Source organism: Bidens hawaiensis, unplaced genomic scaffold (genome assembly GCF_021521415.1).
Source record: "Bidens hawaiensis isolate Kalapana, Puna unplaced genomic scaffold, B.hawaiensis_p1.1 tig00018246_1, whole genome shotgun sequence".
Lineage (NCBI taxonomy): Eukaryota > Viridiplantae > Streptophyta > Magnoliopsida > Asterales > Asteraceae > Bidens > Bidens hawaiensis.
Genome location: NW_027492762.1, coordinates 323618 through 341804, shown reverse-complemented (window position 1 = coordinate 341804; position 18187 = coordinate 323618). Strand labels below are relative to the sequence as shown.

General features: G+C 37.7%; 2 protein-coding genes across 2 annotated transcripts; one reads left to right on the top strand and one right to left on the bottom strand.

Annotated features, from left to right (window-relative positions):
• Positions 1-703: 703 nt before the first annotated feature.
• LOC143555697 (putative UDP-glucuronate:xylan alpha-glucuronosyltransferase 3) lies at positions 704-6246 on the top strand. Its single transcript, XM_077045205.1, has 5 exons — positions 704-823; positions 1845-1923; positions 2597-3237; positions 4081-4731; positions 5659-6246. Coding segments are annotated over exons 1-5 (1749 nt in total). The 5' UTR covers positions 704-822; the 3' UTR covers positions 6036-6246.
• A 4872-nt stretch (positions 6247-11118) lies between these two features.
• Positions 11119-16657, bottom strand: LOC143555696 (putative phosphoribosylformylglycinamidine synthase, chloroplastic/mitochondrial). Its single transcript, XM_077045204.1, is given in 3 exon segments — positions 11119-12516; positions 12792-15569; positions 16603-16657. Coding segments are annotated over 3 exon segments (4200 nt in total). The 5' UTR covers positions 16645-16657; the 3' UTR covers positions 11119-11136.
• Positions 16658-18187: the final 1530 nt, after the last annotated feature.

The following is an 18187-nucleotide window of genomic DNA, read 5'->3' as shown; positions in this document are numbered from 1 at the left end:
ATGGTACCGAAGCTAAAAAATGGTAAAAATATATAAATTGAGGTGAACCAATGGGTGGCGTCGGTCGGTAAACTTGGACGTTGATAAAATCCGAGCGTTTTCGGTCACGGTCGTTAGGATTGTGAGTCTACACGATTTGGCCCGTTATGTTTGTTACGGTACCGGAACTAAAACAAAATGATAATGACCAATACGGTGCCGCCAAATGGCCCGATCGGCAGTTAGCGGCACCCCACTTCCTAATTATTATATATAATAACTAGTTTGATTATCATTTTTAAATATGACCTGACCTCAAACTCAACCGGAAAGAAAACCCATTATATAACGATAGCCAAACGACTCTAAAAAATTTCCACCCCCATGAAAAAAGTTGTGTGCCCGTCACTGGCCTTCAGGCAGTCGGTTTTCCTCTACAATTGTGGCGTATGGAGTCGTTTTTTGTCATTGGTTTACCCTGAGTGGCCGGATATTATTCGTTGGTCATTTCAAGGACTAATAATGTAACACATTAATACCTTATGAACCCTTATATAAATTCTCACATTAATATTGACTGCAGCTAAGAACTCATTCAAAGCTTTTTCCTCAACATTATTATTATTATTGCTGTAATAATTATTAATCTGAGATCCCAATTCACAATTCACAAATCAAACTCAAACCCTAATAATAATAATATTATTATTGCTGGGTTTCATCATTTACACATTCTTGCAGATCACATTCTTGGGTTTCATGAGACTAAATTGATCAAAATGAGAGGACTTGTTGGTGCATCGCCTACACCAGTTGAGCCCAGACATCGTCTCTCAGTTACCAAGTAAATCTTTAGTCTTTTTAACTCTCTTTTTTATGTAAAAATTGGGTTTTTTTTAGTGCACACCAGATGTTTGTGAAAATGTCTGTGAGAAGAATTATATGTTTTTTTGGTTTGGTTTGTGGTGTTTTGAATTGGGTTTGCTAAAATGATGATGCAAAGTTGTTGGATCAAAGTGGAATTGAGTTTAAGGTTGATTGAAAATGAAAGTTAAGTTTTTTTTTTTGTTTTGAGAGGAAACACATTAAGTGCACACCAGGTGTTTGTGAAAATGTGTGTGAGAAGATTTTTTTTTTTTTTTAATTTGTGGTTTTCTAATGGGGTTTAATAAAATGATGCTGCAAAGTTGTTTTCTGAAGTTGATTTTATTGGATCAAAGTGGAATTGGATTTAAAGTTAATTGAAATTGAAAATAAAACTTTTTTTTCATTTTGAGTAGAAATTTAAGAGTTGGAGGTTTTGAAATTTGAGTTAAGAGAAAACTTAATTGAGTTACACACAGTGTTGCAGAACTCGCTAGGCGCTAGTCAGGCGGTGGGCTATCGACTAGTGATTATTAAGGATTAATGGGGATGATTCGGATTGAAATTTTATATGCAATTTTTCAAAATTATATACAATTTTTTTTCAAAATTTTACATATAATGTTTCAAACTTATTAGTCAGATTGGATTAATAAGTACATGTTTTCAAATACTTCAAAGATTTTTACGCTTTTCCGACCGAAACTTGACTGATTTTGACCTGAATTTGACCGATTTTGAACAATTCGGGCCTAGTTGGACCGATTTTGGCAGCCGATTTATTGGTTTGATTTAGTGAAAGCGAATTGGTAGCATACTGATTAGCGATTAATCGCCGACTAATCGGTGACTAATCATGATAGTTACAACATGTGTAGATTTGAAGGTGCTCTATACATATTAGAAGGAATTGTATATGACTATTTTGAAGTCTTTATGTTTGTTTAGTTAGGACTTTATACATATTATTATTTCACTTAATAATGTTTTTTATCTTGCAGTGAAGAATCAAGTAAAAGAAGGTCTTTTGGAAGTAGATCCTTTAAAGACGGTGAAAGGCCGTCTTTTAGTTTTAATCAAGTCCGAAATGCAAGCTGCAAGTTTTCTACTTTAAAGCTTGTTTTGATAGTTATAATATTGGGAGCATTTTTTACACTCCTGCATTCGCCTGCTGTATATAACACAGAACGCCCCTCCAGTTCAGGATCTCGGTATGTTATACTTATTTTTCTCAAATGGGTCAAATTTGAAAAGTTGGTAGAAAGTGAAACCGGATCAAATGGGCCCAAACTGCATTCAAATGCTTACCACCTCTTGAATACTCAAGAGTTATAGATTATTTGTAATTGTATAAATCTAATAATGATTTAGAAAATTTAATAAAAGTGGACAAGTAAGTGTCGGAAGCCACCTATATCCAACCCGATTTGTTTTGACCCGTTTTTTGCTTTATCCATTTTGACCCGTTTGTGCTTAATCGTTTTGACCCGATTTAGTTTATCCATTTTGACCCGATTTAGTTTATCCGTTTTGGCCCGCTTTCACTTTCTGCTTTATCCGCTTTGATCCCTTTGTACTTTATCCTTTTTTACCCATTTGTACTTTACCTGTTTTGACCCATTTGTACTTTATCCGTTTTGACCCGTTTTACTTTATAATTATTCAATTTCACCTGTTTTACTTTCTTTGTTTTGACCCGTTTTAGATGACTAGTTTTGACCCGTTACTAACTTGCTCCTTAATTTGCACACAGGCCTAGTTTGGTAGAAAGATGGAAAACCGAGAATTCCCCAACAAACGACGAACGCTACGTATCCCATTCAAAAGTCAACTGGAATGATATCTCTAGAACAATCCAAAACCTTCCAGACACAAACGAATACAAAGGAATTGGTCTATTAAACTTCAATGAAGCCGAAATCAACCACTGGAAAGACATAATACCTGACGCTGAGCATGTTCCCCTATGCCTCGATCCCGTCACTAAAACCATAACATGGGAAGATTTATATCCCGAATGGATCGATGAAGAACAAGAATTTGAAGTTCCCATGTGCCCAAATTTACCAAACATTGAAGCCCCAAAAACACCAAGAATTGATTTGATAGCTGTGAAGCTTCCGTGTCTGAAGGTGCGTGATTGGTCGAGAGACGTGGCCCGTTTGCATTTACAACTTGCGGTTGCGAGGCTTGCGGTGAAGTCTAAAGGTCAACATTCGGTCAAAGTGGTTTTGGTGACGGATTGTTTCCCGATTCCGAATCTTTTTACGTGTAAAGAGCTTGTGGTGCGTAAAGGGAATGTTTGGTTGTATGAACCGGATCTTAATAATTTGAGAGAGAAAGTGCAGCTTCCGGTTGGGTCGTGTGAGCTTTCGGTTCCTCTTAACGCAAAAGGTTAGTTCTTGATACATGTTTTTGTTTTACTAGTAGAAGCTTGTATTGTCTTGACTTTGGTTCGTTTAACTTGCTGGCTCGTTTCGAGCTCTATTTCTAAAGCTTGAGCTTGGCTAGTAATTTTTCAAGCTCCGTTCGTTTATTAGTTATTAGTTAATATATATACATTTATAACTAATATTTATATAGATTCTAATTATAATTTTCTATATACCATAATACATATTATTTAGTTGTTTTTTGTCATATTTTATACATAGTAATAATGATCACATAAATATGTATTTAATATCCTTGAATTACTCACTTATTAACATTATAAAAGGATCCGATTACAATAGAGAGGCAGGTAAGCGGGCAACAAGCTGCGCCGCCACTCCCTTTTGAATGGCAAATCCGATCCTATTGAAAACAAAGTTATCGTTCTTCGGCGTCGATGAGTTTCTGTGCACGACCCGTTGATCCTGGTATTTAATTAATATATTAGATAAAATTTATATAAGTAATAAGCTCGTTTAAGCTCGCAAGGTAAGCTCTAGCTGGGCTCATTTGTTATTTGTTAATTAATTTATAGACATTTATAATTAATTTTTATAGATATTTTTTATATATAACATAATATGTATTATTTAGTTACTTTTAATCAATTATTATATAAATATATATTTAATATATTAAATAAAATTTATGTGCCTAAGAAGGTCGCGAGCCAGCTCGAGCTCGATAGGTGAAGCTCCAGACCTTCAGTTCAGACTCGTTTACTAAACAAGCTTATTTTTAGGCTCGAACTCGTTTAAGCACCAGCTTGGTTTATCTTTGTTAACTAACCCGATTTTGTGACAGATTATCGGTACTCAGGCAACCCAAAACGAGAAGCATATGCAACCATTTTACACTCGGCTCACATATACGTATGCGGGGCCATTACAGCAGCCCAAAGCATCCGGATGTCCGGGTCAACCCGAGACTTGGTCATACTAGTCGACAACACCATAAGTGACTACCACCGGGAAGGACTCGAGGCTGCAGGCTGGAAAGTCCACACGATAGAAAGAATCAGAAACCCGAAAGCCGAGAAAGACGCCTACAATGAATTCAACTACAGCAAGTTTCGTCTATGGCAGTTAACCGATTACGATAAAATCATATTCATTGATGCCGATTTACTCATTCTCAGAAATATCGATTTCCTGTTTGAGATGCCAGAGATCACCGCCATCGGGAACAATGCCACGCTGTTTAACTCTGGTGTGATGGTGGTTGAGCCGTCTAATTGTACTTTCAAGTTGTTGATGGATCATATTAACGAAATCGAATCATATAATGGTGGAGATCAAGGTTACTTGAATGAGATCTTCACGTGGTGGCATCGGATCCCAAAACATATGAATTTTTTGAAGCATTTTTGGGAAGGTGATGAGGAGGAAAAGAAGGAAATGAAGACGAAATTATTCGGATCGGATCCGCCGGTGCTGTATGTTCTTCATTATCTAGGTAACTTAAATATAGTAACTTATATGTGATTTTCATACCTGTGGTTTGTTCAATTACGCAACTTTATTAATGTCAATTGTTCGGCTGCAAAATTTTTAAAAGCATACCGAAGTTGCGTAGTTGACCAAAAATGACACTTAACTCCAGGATTAAAAAAAGTGAGAAATTAAGAAAAATACAAAATGACTGTTTTACCCCTAACTTAACGGACAAAATAGACGAGGGTTAGAAAAAAGTACTAAAACGACATGTTTTTGAAACGTGAAGTATCCAATTGCAATGAATTCAAAAACGGTACTAAAGTTGCGTAATTGAACAAACCACAGGTATGAAAATGACACTTAACTCGGTTTTAAAGAGTAAACTACGGTTTTCGTCCATGTGGTTTGTCCAAATCAACAGTTTTAGTCCAATAGTTTCAAATTTATGATTTTCGTCCCTATGGTTTCATGCCACTTGCAATTAAACCTGAATTCATTAACCCCGTTAAGTCTGGTTGTTAAACCCATCAGCGTGCCCCTCATGAGGGGCAGTTTTGCCCTTTTTCTCTCCAAATAAACCCCAGTCCTAATTCGCAAGCCCCCTCACGTGAGGGGCTGGGGTGTATTTGGGGAAAAAAGGACAAAACCTCTCCTCACGTGAAGGACACGCTGATGGGTTTAACAACCAGACTTAACGGGATTAGTGAATTCGGGTTTAATTGCAAGTGAAATGAAACCGCAAGGACGAAAATCACAAATTTAAAACTATTGGACTAAAACCTTAGATTTGGACAAACCACAGGGACGAAAACCGCAGTTCACTCATTTTTAAATATTCATTACTAATTATTTAATATTTTCTATATTTAACCCGTGTAATACAGAGGTTTCTAAAATATCATCTAATTATGGTGATCATATAATGATATATTCTCTCTAATTCCAGGGTTAAAGCCATGGTTATGTTTTCGGGACTACGACTGCAACTGGAACGTGGCGAAGATCCAAGAGTTTGCGAGTGACGTGGCGCATGCGCGATGGTGGAAGGTTCACGACGCGATGCCGGAGAATTTGCATAAGTATTGTTTGCTCCGGTCGAAGCAAAAGGCGGCGTTGGAATGGAACCGACGGCAGGCGGAGAAGGCGAATTATTCGGACGGGCATTGGAAGATTAAGATTAACGATTCACGGTTGGAGACTTGTTTCGAGGCGTTTTGTTTTTGGGAGAGTATGTTGTGGCATTGGGGCGAGACGAATTGGACGGATAATGGAACGACAAGTGCGTTGCCTCCGCCGGTGACGATGGCGCTGCCGGCGTTGTAGTGACCGGAGAAGTGTTTGGAGATGGTTGTGGTTTTATAGTTAATATATGAAGTTTAATTTATTAAATTTATACAATTGTGTAACTTATTGAATAGACAAATTGCAATATAGGAAATTACCAAAATCTTCATTTGACCAATCTAAGTCAACAATTTGTCAAATTGACCAAGATTTTCTAAAAGTGTCCATTCTAAAACCGTCGTTTCGTCGATTTTGAAGTATTAATATGACAGTTTTTATAGCCAACCAAAACAAGTCACGTGTCCTAATACCAGTGAGCTGCTAGTTTATTTTTTTAGGTATTGGCGAAAGCCAGTTTAATATTAGGGGAACTAGTATATTGCTGGTGGCACCTAGTTTTATATTGACGGAAGTCAATATTATACTATATTATATTATATTATATTATATTATATTATATTATATCATAGGCTAATATTATTTTGGCGGAATCTAGTTTTATATTGATGAAAGATGGCAATATATCGGCAAAAACCTTTTTTTTTTTTTTTTTGAAAGCTAATTTTATAATGACAGAAGCTAGTACTATATCTGCGAAATTGGAAGCTAGTTTTATATTGGCGGTCGCCTGATATTGGCAAAAGCTTGTATTATAATGGCGGTTTAACAGTTTTTAGTAACTCGCGTGTTCATGAGGTTTTAAAAAAAATGAATTAAAAAATGAAAGCTGACGGATAATTAAAAAATGGAATAACATGGTTGACTCTAAAAGCTGACGGATTAATAATTAAAATGTGTCAAGTCGTCAATTTTAGAATGGTTCCATTTGGAATTTCTTGGTCTAATAGACAATCTTTATTTTGACAGGTCAAATAAACATTTTGGTTATTTTCTCGACATAAAATTATCGCATCTGGTCGTCTCACATTTATCATTGAAACTCAATGTTTGGTTATATAAACCAATGGACCTCACATCATACAAGTAGTGTTGTAAAAATCGTTAGTCGCTAGTAGAGGTGGACAACAAAACCGGTTCCTGGAACCGGTTCGGTGGAACCGAACCGGTTCCTACCCGTTTTTCGTAGGAACCGGTTCGGTTCCGTTTCAACCCGACGATCCGGGACCGGTTTGACATTTTTGGAGGTGGACCGGGTAGGAACCGGAACCGAACCGGAACCAGTTCTGGAACCGGTTCGACCGGAATCGGTTCTAGCCGTTGGAGTAGTTCTAGCCGTTGGGAAACGGTTTTATGGCCGTTTTTTGACCGTTGGGGTCAAAAATGGCCGTTTTTTTGGCTCCCCAAACACCTCACTACTAGTATAAATAGGTATTTGGTGTAATGGGTTCATCACAACACTCAAAACGCAAACCCGAACGCAAAAAAATACAAAAAAACGCTATTACAACGTTCTTAGTTCTCTAATCTCTTGTTTTCTCTTCTTCTATATTCATATTTGTTGTTATGGCTGCCTCACAATCATCGGTTGGTCAAGGTTCCACCGCCGGACCAAGTTTCGTTCGTATTGTACCACATAATCGTAATCAAGAGATTTGGTGCAATTGGGATTTGGTTGAATTGAGTGACCATTCATTGAAGGCTCGATGCAAGTTTTGTGGGATTTATTTAAACCCACTTTCGAATTCAAATTTGAAGAAACACATCGAAAGACCGTACTGCAGGGCGTTGAAACAGAACGTCGAGTCGCAACAAACGGAAATGGATAGTGAAGGCGGAATATTTACATACCAAATTGATCGAGTTCAAGATCGTATGGCGAAGTTTGTGATTCAAGAAGCTTTGCCGTTTGGCCACTTCGACAACCCTCGCTTAACCGCCATGATTCGAGATACGCTTCAACCACAATACACTCACGTAAGTCGTCATACTCTTAAACGTTATTGTTTAAAATTGTGGAAGAAGGCCAAAGAGGTACTAATTGCATATTTTGAAAATATAAATACGGGAATAAACTTAACTAGTGATGTTTGGTCGGCTCCACATGGTCTACCCGAATCTTATCTTTGTGTCACCGCTCATTGGGTAGACCCGTCATCGTGGGAAATGATGAAACGCACCATTGCTTTCGAACTCTTTGAGTATCCACATACGGGAGATAATTTGTTTGAAATTTTAGATTATGTTATAAAAACTTATAAACTAGAAAATAAAATATTTTCAATTGCATTTGATAACGCGTCGAATAATACATCGGCGGTTGATAAATTAAAATTAAAATATACGCCGATTTGCAATGGTGTATTTTTTCACTCAAGGTGTGTTGCACATATCATTAATTTAATCGTGCAAGACGGACTTGCTTCGGATGAGGTTACATCGGTTATAAACGATTTTAGAGTAATGCTACATGAAGTTTTTAAGAAAAGTAAAAAAAGACAAATGGATTATAGAAAATTTTGTAAAGATACGGGAAGAAAAGCTTTGGGAGCTAATTGGGATGTACCTCATCAATGGAATTCCACTTGCATAATGTTTCAAAGTGCTTTGAAACAAAGAGAAACTTTACAAATGTTTCATTCTAGTCTTGCCGAGAATGATTTGGCAATCCCCTTTTCAAATGAGAAATGGGAAATTATCAATGACTTATCGACTTTTCTTGAAGTTTTTAAAACATCAACTACGAAACTATCAGGAACGTATTATCCGACAAGTCCCTTGGTTCTTTCGGAGTTATTTTTAATCGTTAACAATCTTAAAGAATTTGAAAATAAAAGTCCAATGTTTTCAAACATCATATTACCAATGAAGTTTAAATTAAAAAAATACTTTATTGAATTGCCACCGATTTTTACTTGCGCCGCCGCTTTAAACCCAATGTTAAATGTTACGGGGGTTGAATGTGTGATAGACGAAATTTTTTCAGCCTTAGATATGCATGAAGTTGACCCAAACTTTTCAACAGAGGCACAAAATGATTTTAACTTGAATTTTAAATTTATGTATGACTTTTATATAAATAAATATGGGTCAAACATACACATGCCTACGCCGGGGGGGTCTTCATCAAGTTCAAGTGCTACTAGAGTACGAGACCCCATGATTAGCCTTATGAACACCGTTCGCAACGTAACGGCTAAAAAACAAAGGGGTAACACCCTTTCAAGCGAACTAGGAAGGTATAGTGCATATGATTTCTCTACCGGTTTATCCGAAGAGGAATATGGCACTTTTGATGTTTTGGCTTGGTGGAAGGTAAAGGAAACCGAGTTTCCGATTCTTGCCACCATGGCCCGTGATTTACTAACCGCCCAAGCTTCTACGGTAGCTTCGGAATCTGCTTTTTCTCTTAGTGGCAGGGTAATATCGGTGAGAAGAACAAGACTGAATTCGGAGTCGGTGGGGATGTGCATTTGCTTGAAGGATCACTTGGACTCAATCGATCGTGTTCAACACGTAACCACTCTGGAAGACGAAACACCACTTGATGTTCGAGTGCACGACGAACAAAAAGGCGTTTCTACAAGTAATTCTGATGAATAAGTCGCCACTCAATAATTACGACGAACAAGAAGGCTTTTCTAGAAATAATATGTCACAACTTTATATTTATAAGTTTAATGTTTTGTTAGTTTGTTTTTGAATATTTTAAAACATGTAACCTTTTTTTTGAACTTCTTAAAGTAAATAAAATGAATTTTATGTTAATTGTTTTTTTTATTTAACATGTTATACAAATATGAATCGTATAACACCGCTCTTGATTATAATTCAGCATTTGACTTGCGTAAGCCAAAAGACTATAATACATAGCAAACTCAACAAATGTAACACGATACAGAATTAAGTTCACCATTACACGATACACGATACAGACTAATCAATTCAAACACGCTGACACTCATAGCATTAAGTTCAATATGTTGTTTACCATTGCTCTGTGGGTGAACAAAAGTAGCATGAGCCTCTTCAGAAATCAGAAGAACACAAATCATCACCTAAACAAGCAGCGGAAACGAAAAACGAAAAAAAAAATAATATTTTACACTGTAACCGGTTGGAACCGGTTACAGTGTAAGAACCGGTTTAGGAACCGGTCAGAACCGGTTCCACCGGTTCCGGGTCCGAGGGTTGGGGAACCGGTTCGGTTCCCTAACCGGTTCGACCATGGAACCGGTTTAAACAGTGATGTTGACTAATGGAACTGGTTCTGAACCGGTTCCGGTTCCTTTGACCAACCCGATTTGATCACCTATAGTCGCTAGTCGGACGGTGGGATATGGACTAATAATTAATCAAGATTAATCGAGATTAATCGGGATTAATCAGATTTGACTTTAATGTATTTTCAGTTTTATATACACACATTTTTTTATATGTAATTTTCAGTTTTATACACACAAACACATTTTGGCTGGAAATTGGCTAAAACCTCGCTGGAAACAGCTGATTTTGGCCGGAATCTAGTAGGAAGCCGCCGATTTTGGCCAGAAGCTCATCAGAAAAAGCCAATTAATCCTGATTTTGGCTGGATTTGACCATTGACCAATTACCCAAAATTAATCAGTAAAGTTGAGACTAGCAATTAATCAGGGATTAATCGACGTCTAGTCAGGATTTTTGCAACACTGGTACAAGCATCTAATTAACCAATTTTGTGACAAAAAGAAACCTTTGCTTAAAATAACATGTTACAGAAAACCAAAAATAATGCATTAAGATAATCCATGACAACAACAGCATTATCATCTAATTTGTTTTGTTTGTTCATTAAAAAATAAAAATATTATAATTACTGATTTTGCTTATTCACTATAAAACTAGTCAATACAAGAATGCACCACTAATAACATGGATATGATATTATGTAATAAACTAAAACATATGAAAACTTCATAAAAGGATATAAAGAAATAATCCTTAAAAGCAGTCATAACCAGACAAACCAGTTAATAAACCAAACATTTGCTCATACATAACATATGACAACTTTTATGTAAGATAAATCAAGCCCTTCAAAAAACAGTAGTCTCTGCATCAAAATTCTTGAATCTGCAAATTATTATAAAAAAATAATAAAATAAAAAATAAAATAAAAATAAAATAAAATAAACTTTTTAAGATTGTTATTACAAAATTCTTGAATCAACAAAACTGCAAATCATAAAATAAATATACCTTTTCAAGAACACCATTCTCGCGCGTTCTGAAACATCTTCAACCATGGGCTCGGGCCTTTCTTCTCGACATCCCAGTCCTTCGGGTACCACGGAAACTGCCACATCAGAAAACACCTCTCAGGGTGAGGCATCATCGCCAGATGCCGCCCGTCCGGCAAGCAAATTGCCGCCACGCCCAGCGGCGACCCGTTGAAATTAAACGGATACGTTTCCGTCACTTTCCCGTCATCGTCACAATATCTCACCGGAGCCAAGTCGGATGATAAAACTTTATCGAAAATGTTTTCATCCGGAAAATACGCTTTTCCTTCACCGTGTGCAGCCCAAATGCCTAACGTACTACCTTCCATTCCTTTAAACATTATCGCAGGCGATTTGTTGATTGTCACGTTAGTGAATCGACACTCGAACCCACCCGACTCGTTGTGAATGAACCTGGGCTGGGCCGGGTCACCACCGGTTCCCAAAGTCCCACCGACATTCGGGCCCGGGATCCACCCTAATAGAGCCATGAGTTGACACCCGTTGCATACCCCGAGACTAAACGTGTCGGGTCGTTTATAAAACTCTTGAAACTGGTTAAGAAGTGACTGGTTAAACCGTATAGAAGCGGCCCATCCTTTTGCTGAATCGAGCACATCGGCATAACTAAACCCACCAACAAACACGATCCCACGGAAATCGGCTAACGAAACCGACCCGTTTAAAAGATCCGACACAGTAACATCCCACGGTTCAAATCCCGAGGCGAAAAACACAGCCGACATTTCCCGGTCACCGTTGCTACCTTCTTCACGAATCACCGCCACTTTCGGTTTAACAGGGGCGTTTATGTATTTCTCGTCAGTGATACTCGGAGTGAAACTTAACTGCCACGCGGGTTCGTGTCGGTTCTTTAATCCGTCTTGTTCGGCAGTTACACAAGCAGCTAATTTATGTTTCTTTTCGACGTGAAACCCGGTTTCTTCCCAAATGTCACGAAGATCAACGGTTTTTTCATCTAAATGTTTTATTCCATCGATTTCCAAACTAATAACCGGTTCAGCGGTTACTTGTCCAATGATTTCTGAAGCGATGCTGCGGTTTTTTAGGAACGTAGTCACCTTGTTGAGGTTGACTTTGTTGACCTCAAGAACAAGACCGAGTTCTTCTGAGAATAACGTTTCAAATATGCTTTTTCCGTTTGAGTTTAAGTTGATTTGAACACCGCAGTTTCCAGCGAAAGCCATCTCGAGAACCGACACGATAAGACCACCATCACTGATGTCGTGACCGGCTGAGATTAATTCGTCTGTTAGGAGATCTTGAACCGCTTCAAAAACTGTTTTAAGGTAAGGAACATCATCGATGTCTGGACATTCATCCCCGATTTGGTCAAACACCTGCAAAATAATCGAAGAGATTCAAAATTTAAAACTAATGTTTATAAGAACAAAAAACGAAAAACATAAAAGAAATAAAAACAAACTTATTGAACCTGCACAAACTGTCACTTATTTCTGGCAAAAACACAAATGTAATAAACAGGATCACGTTTGAGTTGACCTTTTTAATTAAATTAGTCGTGTTCGGTTGACTAGTTTAATATTTACGAATTTTAAATGTAATTTTATATACATCGTAATGAATAGTAAATAAAATTAAAAATTAAAAGTACCTGAGCAAGAGCCGATCCACCTAACCGTCTTTTCCCTTTCCCCAAATCAATATGAAGCAAAACACCTTCATCCTTAAGCTTCAAATCTGGTGTCACAGTTTTAGTAATATCCGGGCACGTGACATACGCACTAATCACAAGATTACCAGGAGCTTTAACTACTTCACCCGACACATGAGCCGCCATTGACAAACTATCTTTGCCACCATCAATTGCAATCCCGAGTTCAATCATAGCTTCCGATAACGCAACCGCAGCATCATACATTGCTGCGCCTTCACCATCAAGTTTAGCAGCATACATCCAATTCCCACTCGCTTTCACATCACTTAAACTAGTAACTTTAGCCCAAACAAGGTTCGTTAAAGCCTCTCCAACCGCCAAACGGGCCATTGCTTTCGGGTTAAGTAAACCCTTAATCGGTTGCTCACCGATCGCAAACGCGCCACCTGTGTAATCAGTAAATGTTTGGCCGATAACCGCCACGTCAGCAAGTGTGATCTGTAACGGGCCAACCGTTTGTTGTTGGGCCACCAAGCCCGTTACGCAACGATCGACTTTAGTCGTTAAAAACCGTTTAGAACATATTGACGGTAATTGTAACACCCGTTTAAGCGAATCCATTAGCGTAATCCCAGGAGCTATATCGAGTGACTCGTGTTTATCGTTTACGCGATGAAACTCGAATGTCTTTTGTGGCATGTCACCGAGAACCTTTTCAAGTTCAAGATCAACCGCAGGTGGTTTCTCGGGGGCGTAACTGTCGATTAACCGAACATGCCCTTCACCGTTAATAACCCCGATAATCGCTACTGACAAGCGTTCTCGTTTACAAATAGATTCCAAAAGATCACGGCTTTCAGGTTTGACCAAAATCGCATCTTGTTCTTGATACTCCGCACCCCAAATCTCCAAAACCGAGATCGTATGATCACCGACAACAATAGCCCGAATATCAATTGTAGCACCTTCGGGATAAATAATCTCTTTGATGACATTACAATTACCACCCGCACCTTGATCGTGTATGCTGACAATCGGGTTATTTTCACCCATTTCAATACACGAACGAACGACCCGGTACAACTTTTGTGCCATCTCAGCATCACCACGCTGAACAGCATTAAAATCCAGCTCAGCATCATTTTGACCACTCACCATACTCGAAGCAGCACCACCTCCCATCCCAATTCTATAAGCGGGCCCACCGATCTTAACCACTAACATCCCGATTTCAGGCTCGCCTTTCGTTATATGAGTATGATCGATCTGCCCGATACCCGCGCTAAACATAATTGGTTTCAACCATTCGCGTCATTCCCCATTTGGAAGCCTCATTCCAAACGTTCTCGTGTACCCTTGAATCAATGGTTCACCGAACTTGTTACCGTAATCGGACGCGCCGTTACTCGCGTCAACGAGAATTTGCAACGGTGAAGCTAAATGCGACGGGTATTCAAACGACGCGTCTTCCCACGGAGCGTACGAGCCCTCGATATTAAGATTCCCAACGCAATAACCCGCAGTCGATGCCACAACAAACGAACCCCGACCCGTTGCGTGTGTATCCCTAATTCTCCCTCCCGCACCGGTTTCCGCACCCGGGTACGGTGCAACCGCGCACGGGAAATTATGGGTCTCGGCTGTGAACAAAATATCAAGATCACGGGACACCGTGTTTAAAGGAGATGTGGAACCGGGTTGACTCGGTCGTAACGGGTTCACCAAAAACCCTTTAATTGCACTCGAGTTGTCTTTAAACCCAATTACCGAATTGTTAGGATTCGCTTTTAAAGTATTTTTTACAATCTGCATCAACGTTTTATCCATCGGTTGCCCGTCAACAACGATTTTCCCCGTAAAAAACCAATGCCTACTGTGCTCACTGTTCGATTGAGCAATATCAAAAAGCTCAACGTTTGTCGGGTCGCGTTTAATATCATCTTTAAACAACTTGGTGTAGTACTGCAAATCCTGTTCATCAAAAGCTAAACCCATTCGTTGGTTAATTTCTTCCAACGCTTTTCGGCCCTGTTCCATAACGGGTATGTAGTAAACTTCTTCAGGAACTATACTCGTTTTGAATGATGTAAGCTTATCGGGGTAAACACATTCAGTCATTCTGTCATGCACCATTGCAGCAAAGTCAACGATTTGACTTTCTTGAAGTGTGTATTCGGGTTTAACATATAAAAGATATCGCCTTGACCGCTCTAATCGGTTGACTTCGGTTAGCCCGCACGCTTGACAAATAGATACAGCGTTTGCGGACCATGCAGTGGTAAAAGATAGCCTCGGCCCGACTTCAACTACCACTGTGGTCAACCCGTCTTTCGTCTCTTTAGCTATAAAGCTTTCATTACCCAAATTTTCCGGCTCATAAGTTTCCTGTAACAGCCATTTTAGAACCGAAAGTTTCTCGGTTGAGAGACTTTCATCAAGGCCAATATTGAAAGATTGTTCGGTTTTCAAGCCCACAATTTGATCAGAAATTTTGGTTTGAACCGACTTGAGTAACTCCAAAGTAGCACTTTCTTGTATCAATGGGGTTCTGAAAAAATGAATCACTTTGCCGGTGACCAGATTATTGGTATTGCTTAATTCCTGTGACTCTACTGATATCACAGCTTTGACTTTCTCAGAGGCATTTCGTCGAAGACTTTGACCGCATATTCTCAATGAACTGGTTTTCTTGCGGTGAGATGAACCGAAAAGTAAATGGGACTTTCTGCCCTTTGGTAAGGGTTTAGGCAAGAAAAAGTTGTGGCTGTTTGATCCCTGAAATTAAATATGAAATTACATCAATTAAGCCTGATACTTTTAACCAAAACCGGATACATAAAAACCCAACCCCGAACCATGGAACCCAAAAATGAAAAAAAAAAAAACACTAACTTGAACCGTAGTAATTCGGGTTCAGTTCTTGGCTCTAATAAATAAGTTCTGGGTCAACCCGAAAAACCCAAAATTGATAAAAGTATTTTTATTACCATTCTTATTAACACTTTTTAATGTTATATCAAACAATTCTATTACTTATTTTATTTGACCTTTTTTTAATACAGCATTCAAAATAAAGAAACAAACTGTTTTTTAATTTTACTTGCTTACAATTTGTGTTTTTGAAGTATGTTGGTTTATTATGTTGTTATTTACGTTTACAGGTGTAAAGATAGTTATGTTGTTTTAATTTTACATTTTACTTTTTTTTTCTAATTTTCTCGATCAAAAACTCACTATTAACCCAATAAAACCAAAACCCAAAAAAAAAACCATGACAGATTCAGATCAGGTTTCAGGTTTAACTTTAAAAATCTCAAACCCGAAAAATCTTTCGCGATCAGATACACAAAAACCGATTAACCCAATAAAGATAAAAAAAAAGTGTGATAGATTCGGGTCGGGTTTCAGGTTCAACCTTAAAAATATCAAACCCAAAACCCCTAAATCATCAATTAATAAGCTTTATACAGTTCAAAACAATTAAGCATAAAACCGTAACGATTAATAAGTTAAATACAGTTTAAAATAAACAAACCCGAATAACACCCCTATGTCATCAATTAATAAGTTTTATACAGCTCAAAACAATTAAGCATAAAATTGCATCAATTAGTAAGTTATTACAGTTCAAAATAAACAAACCCGAAAAACCAGAAACCCAAGAAATCAGCCCGAATAGCACCCTTAAGTCATCAATTAATAAGCTTTATACAGTTCAAAACAACTAAACATAAAATCACATCAATCAATAAGTCAATACAGTTCAAAACAAACAAAAGACATTTAGTCGAACACCTTGTGTGCATACCTGTAAAAGCTCAGCAGCTTTGATATCCAGTGACGCAGCCATTATAGCATGAATAATAATATCAAACCCTATCAAACACAGATTCAATTTCACCAATAATATTATATGTGAAGCTAAAAAACAGTAGTGAATAACTGGATCATAAATTAATAATAATAATAATAATAATAATAATAATAATAATAAATTGATACAAAAATGAATTGGGTTTTTACCGGTGAGTGAGTGAGTGATTGATCGCCGGCGTTTAATCGACGGTGGCGTTGAGAGGAAGCAGGAGTGTAAAAGAGACGACAAAGATATTTGAAGTGAAGACCGGGGTTTTAGGACTTTAGGGTTATTGTTAATTGCCAAGGAGTCCTTGGACTATTCATTGTGAATCGTTTTTTCAAGCTCGGGTTTGGTTTGGTCGACAAAAGTCAAAACTGGTTTATAATCACTTTTGGTTTGGTTTTTGATCGGTTTTGGTTCGGGCTGAAGTCGGTTTCTTGGCCAGATTATGATCAGTTTCGGTTCGGGTTTTGATAGTTTTTTCCCGGTTTTTATTATTATTATTATTATTATTATTATTATTATTATTATTATTATTATTATTATTATTATTATTATTTGTACATCGAGGCTTTTTTTTAAAGCTCGAGCTCGGGTCCTGAATGTATTTTCAAGCTCAGGCTCGGCTTAGATTAGATATTATATATATATTTTAATGATTTTTATATGTTTTTGAGAGAAATGTTAACCCTAACCTCAGCTTAAGCTCGTGTGCGGTACCGTAAATGAGTCGGAACTCAAATGAACAACTTCAACGAAATCTTTCAATTTCTTACCTTACTATGTTCAACTCTATGTATTCCTCTATTCGTAGAGTATATTGAATGTACATGAATGGCTATAACAAAGTTTATCTTATTCATATTCACAACTACTATAAGAGGAATGCTTTTATGCGGCGCTATGATTTAATAACTATCTTTATAGCTCTAGAATATTTCAGTTTATGCTCCTACCTGTTATCTGAATATACCAAGAAAGATATACGATCTAATGAGGCTACTATAAAATTTTTACAGATAGGTGGAGCAAAGTCTTGTATTCTGTTCTATTCTGGTTCATGATTTCTTTTGGCTATATGGTTCATCCTTGTGCAATGTGAAATTAATACAGAAAAGTCCAAAATAGTTTAAACTTAAAATTACACTAGGTGTGTTAAGGCTCCCAGAGCCTAACTAAACAAATTTTGTTTCAAGCTTGGGTTCAATAAGACTCTGTTTGTGTCAAGAATTTTATTGATCCTATTGCGAGCGAGTAGGCTCGTTTACACCCCTATGTGTAACCAATCAACTTAAAAGGCAAAAGTGTAAACGAGGGTTGCACACACAATGTAGTTGTATTAGGTTGAGATGTGTATGAAAGGTATGGTTGGGTAAGTTTGTTATGGAGATTCGGCACACACAATGTAGTTGCTCTCGCCTATTACAACACTGATTTGATAACTGAGTGCTTGTGGTTGAGACGTCGACCCGTTGATAGAAGTTGTGATCAGTGGTGAAGCCCAAAAAAATTTTGTTGGTGTCATATTTGGTAT

Bases quoted from the DNA above. Each gene is read 5' to 3' on its own strand.
- LOC143555697 (XM_077045205.1), top strand. The intron at 1,924-2,596 runs GTCCGAAATGCA...ATTTGCACACAG, and splicing joins CGTCTTTTAGTTTTAATCAA to GCCTAGTTTGGTAGAAAGAT. The intron at 3,238-4,080 runs GTTAGTTCTTGA...ATTTTGTGACAG, and splicing joins GGTTCCTCTTAACGCAAAAG to ATTATCGGTACTCAGGCAAC.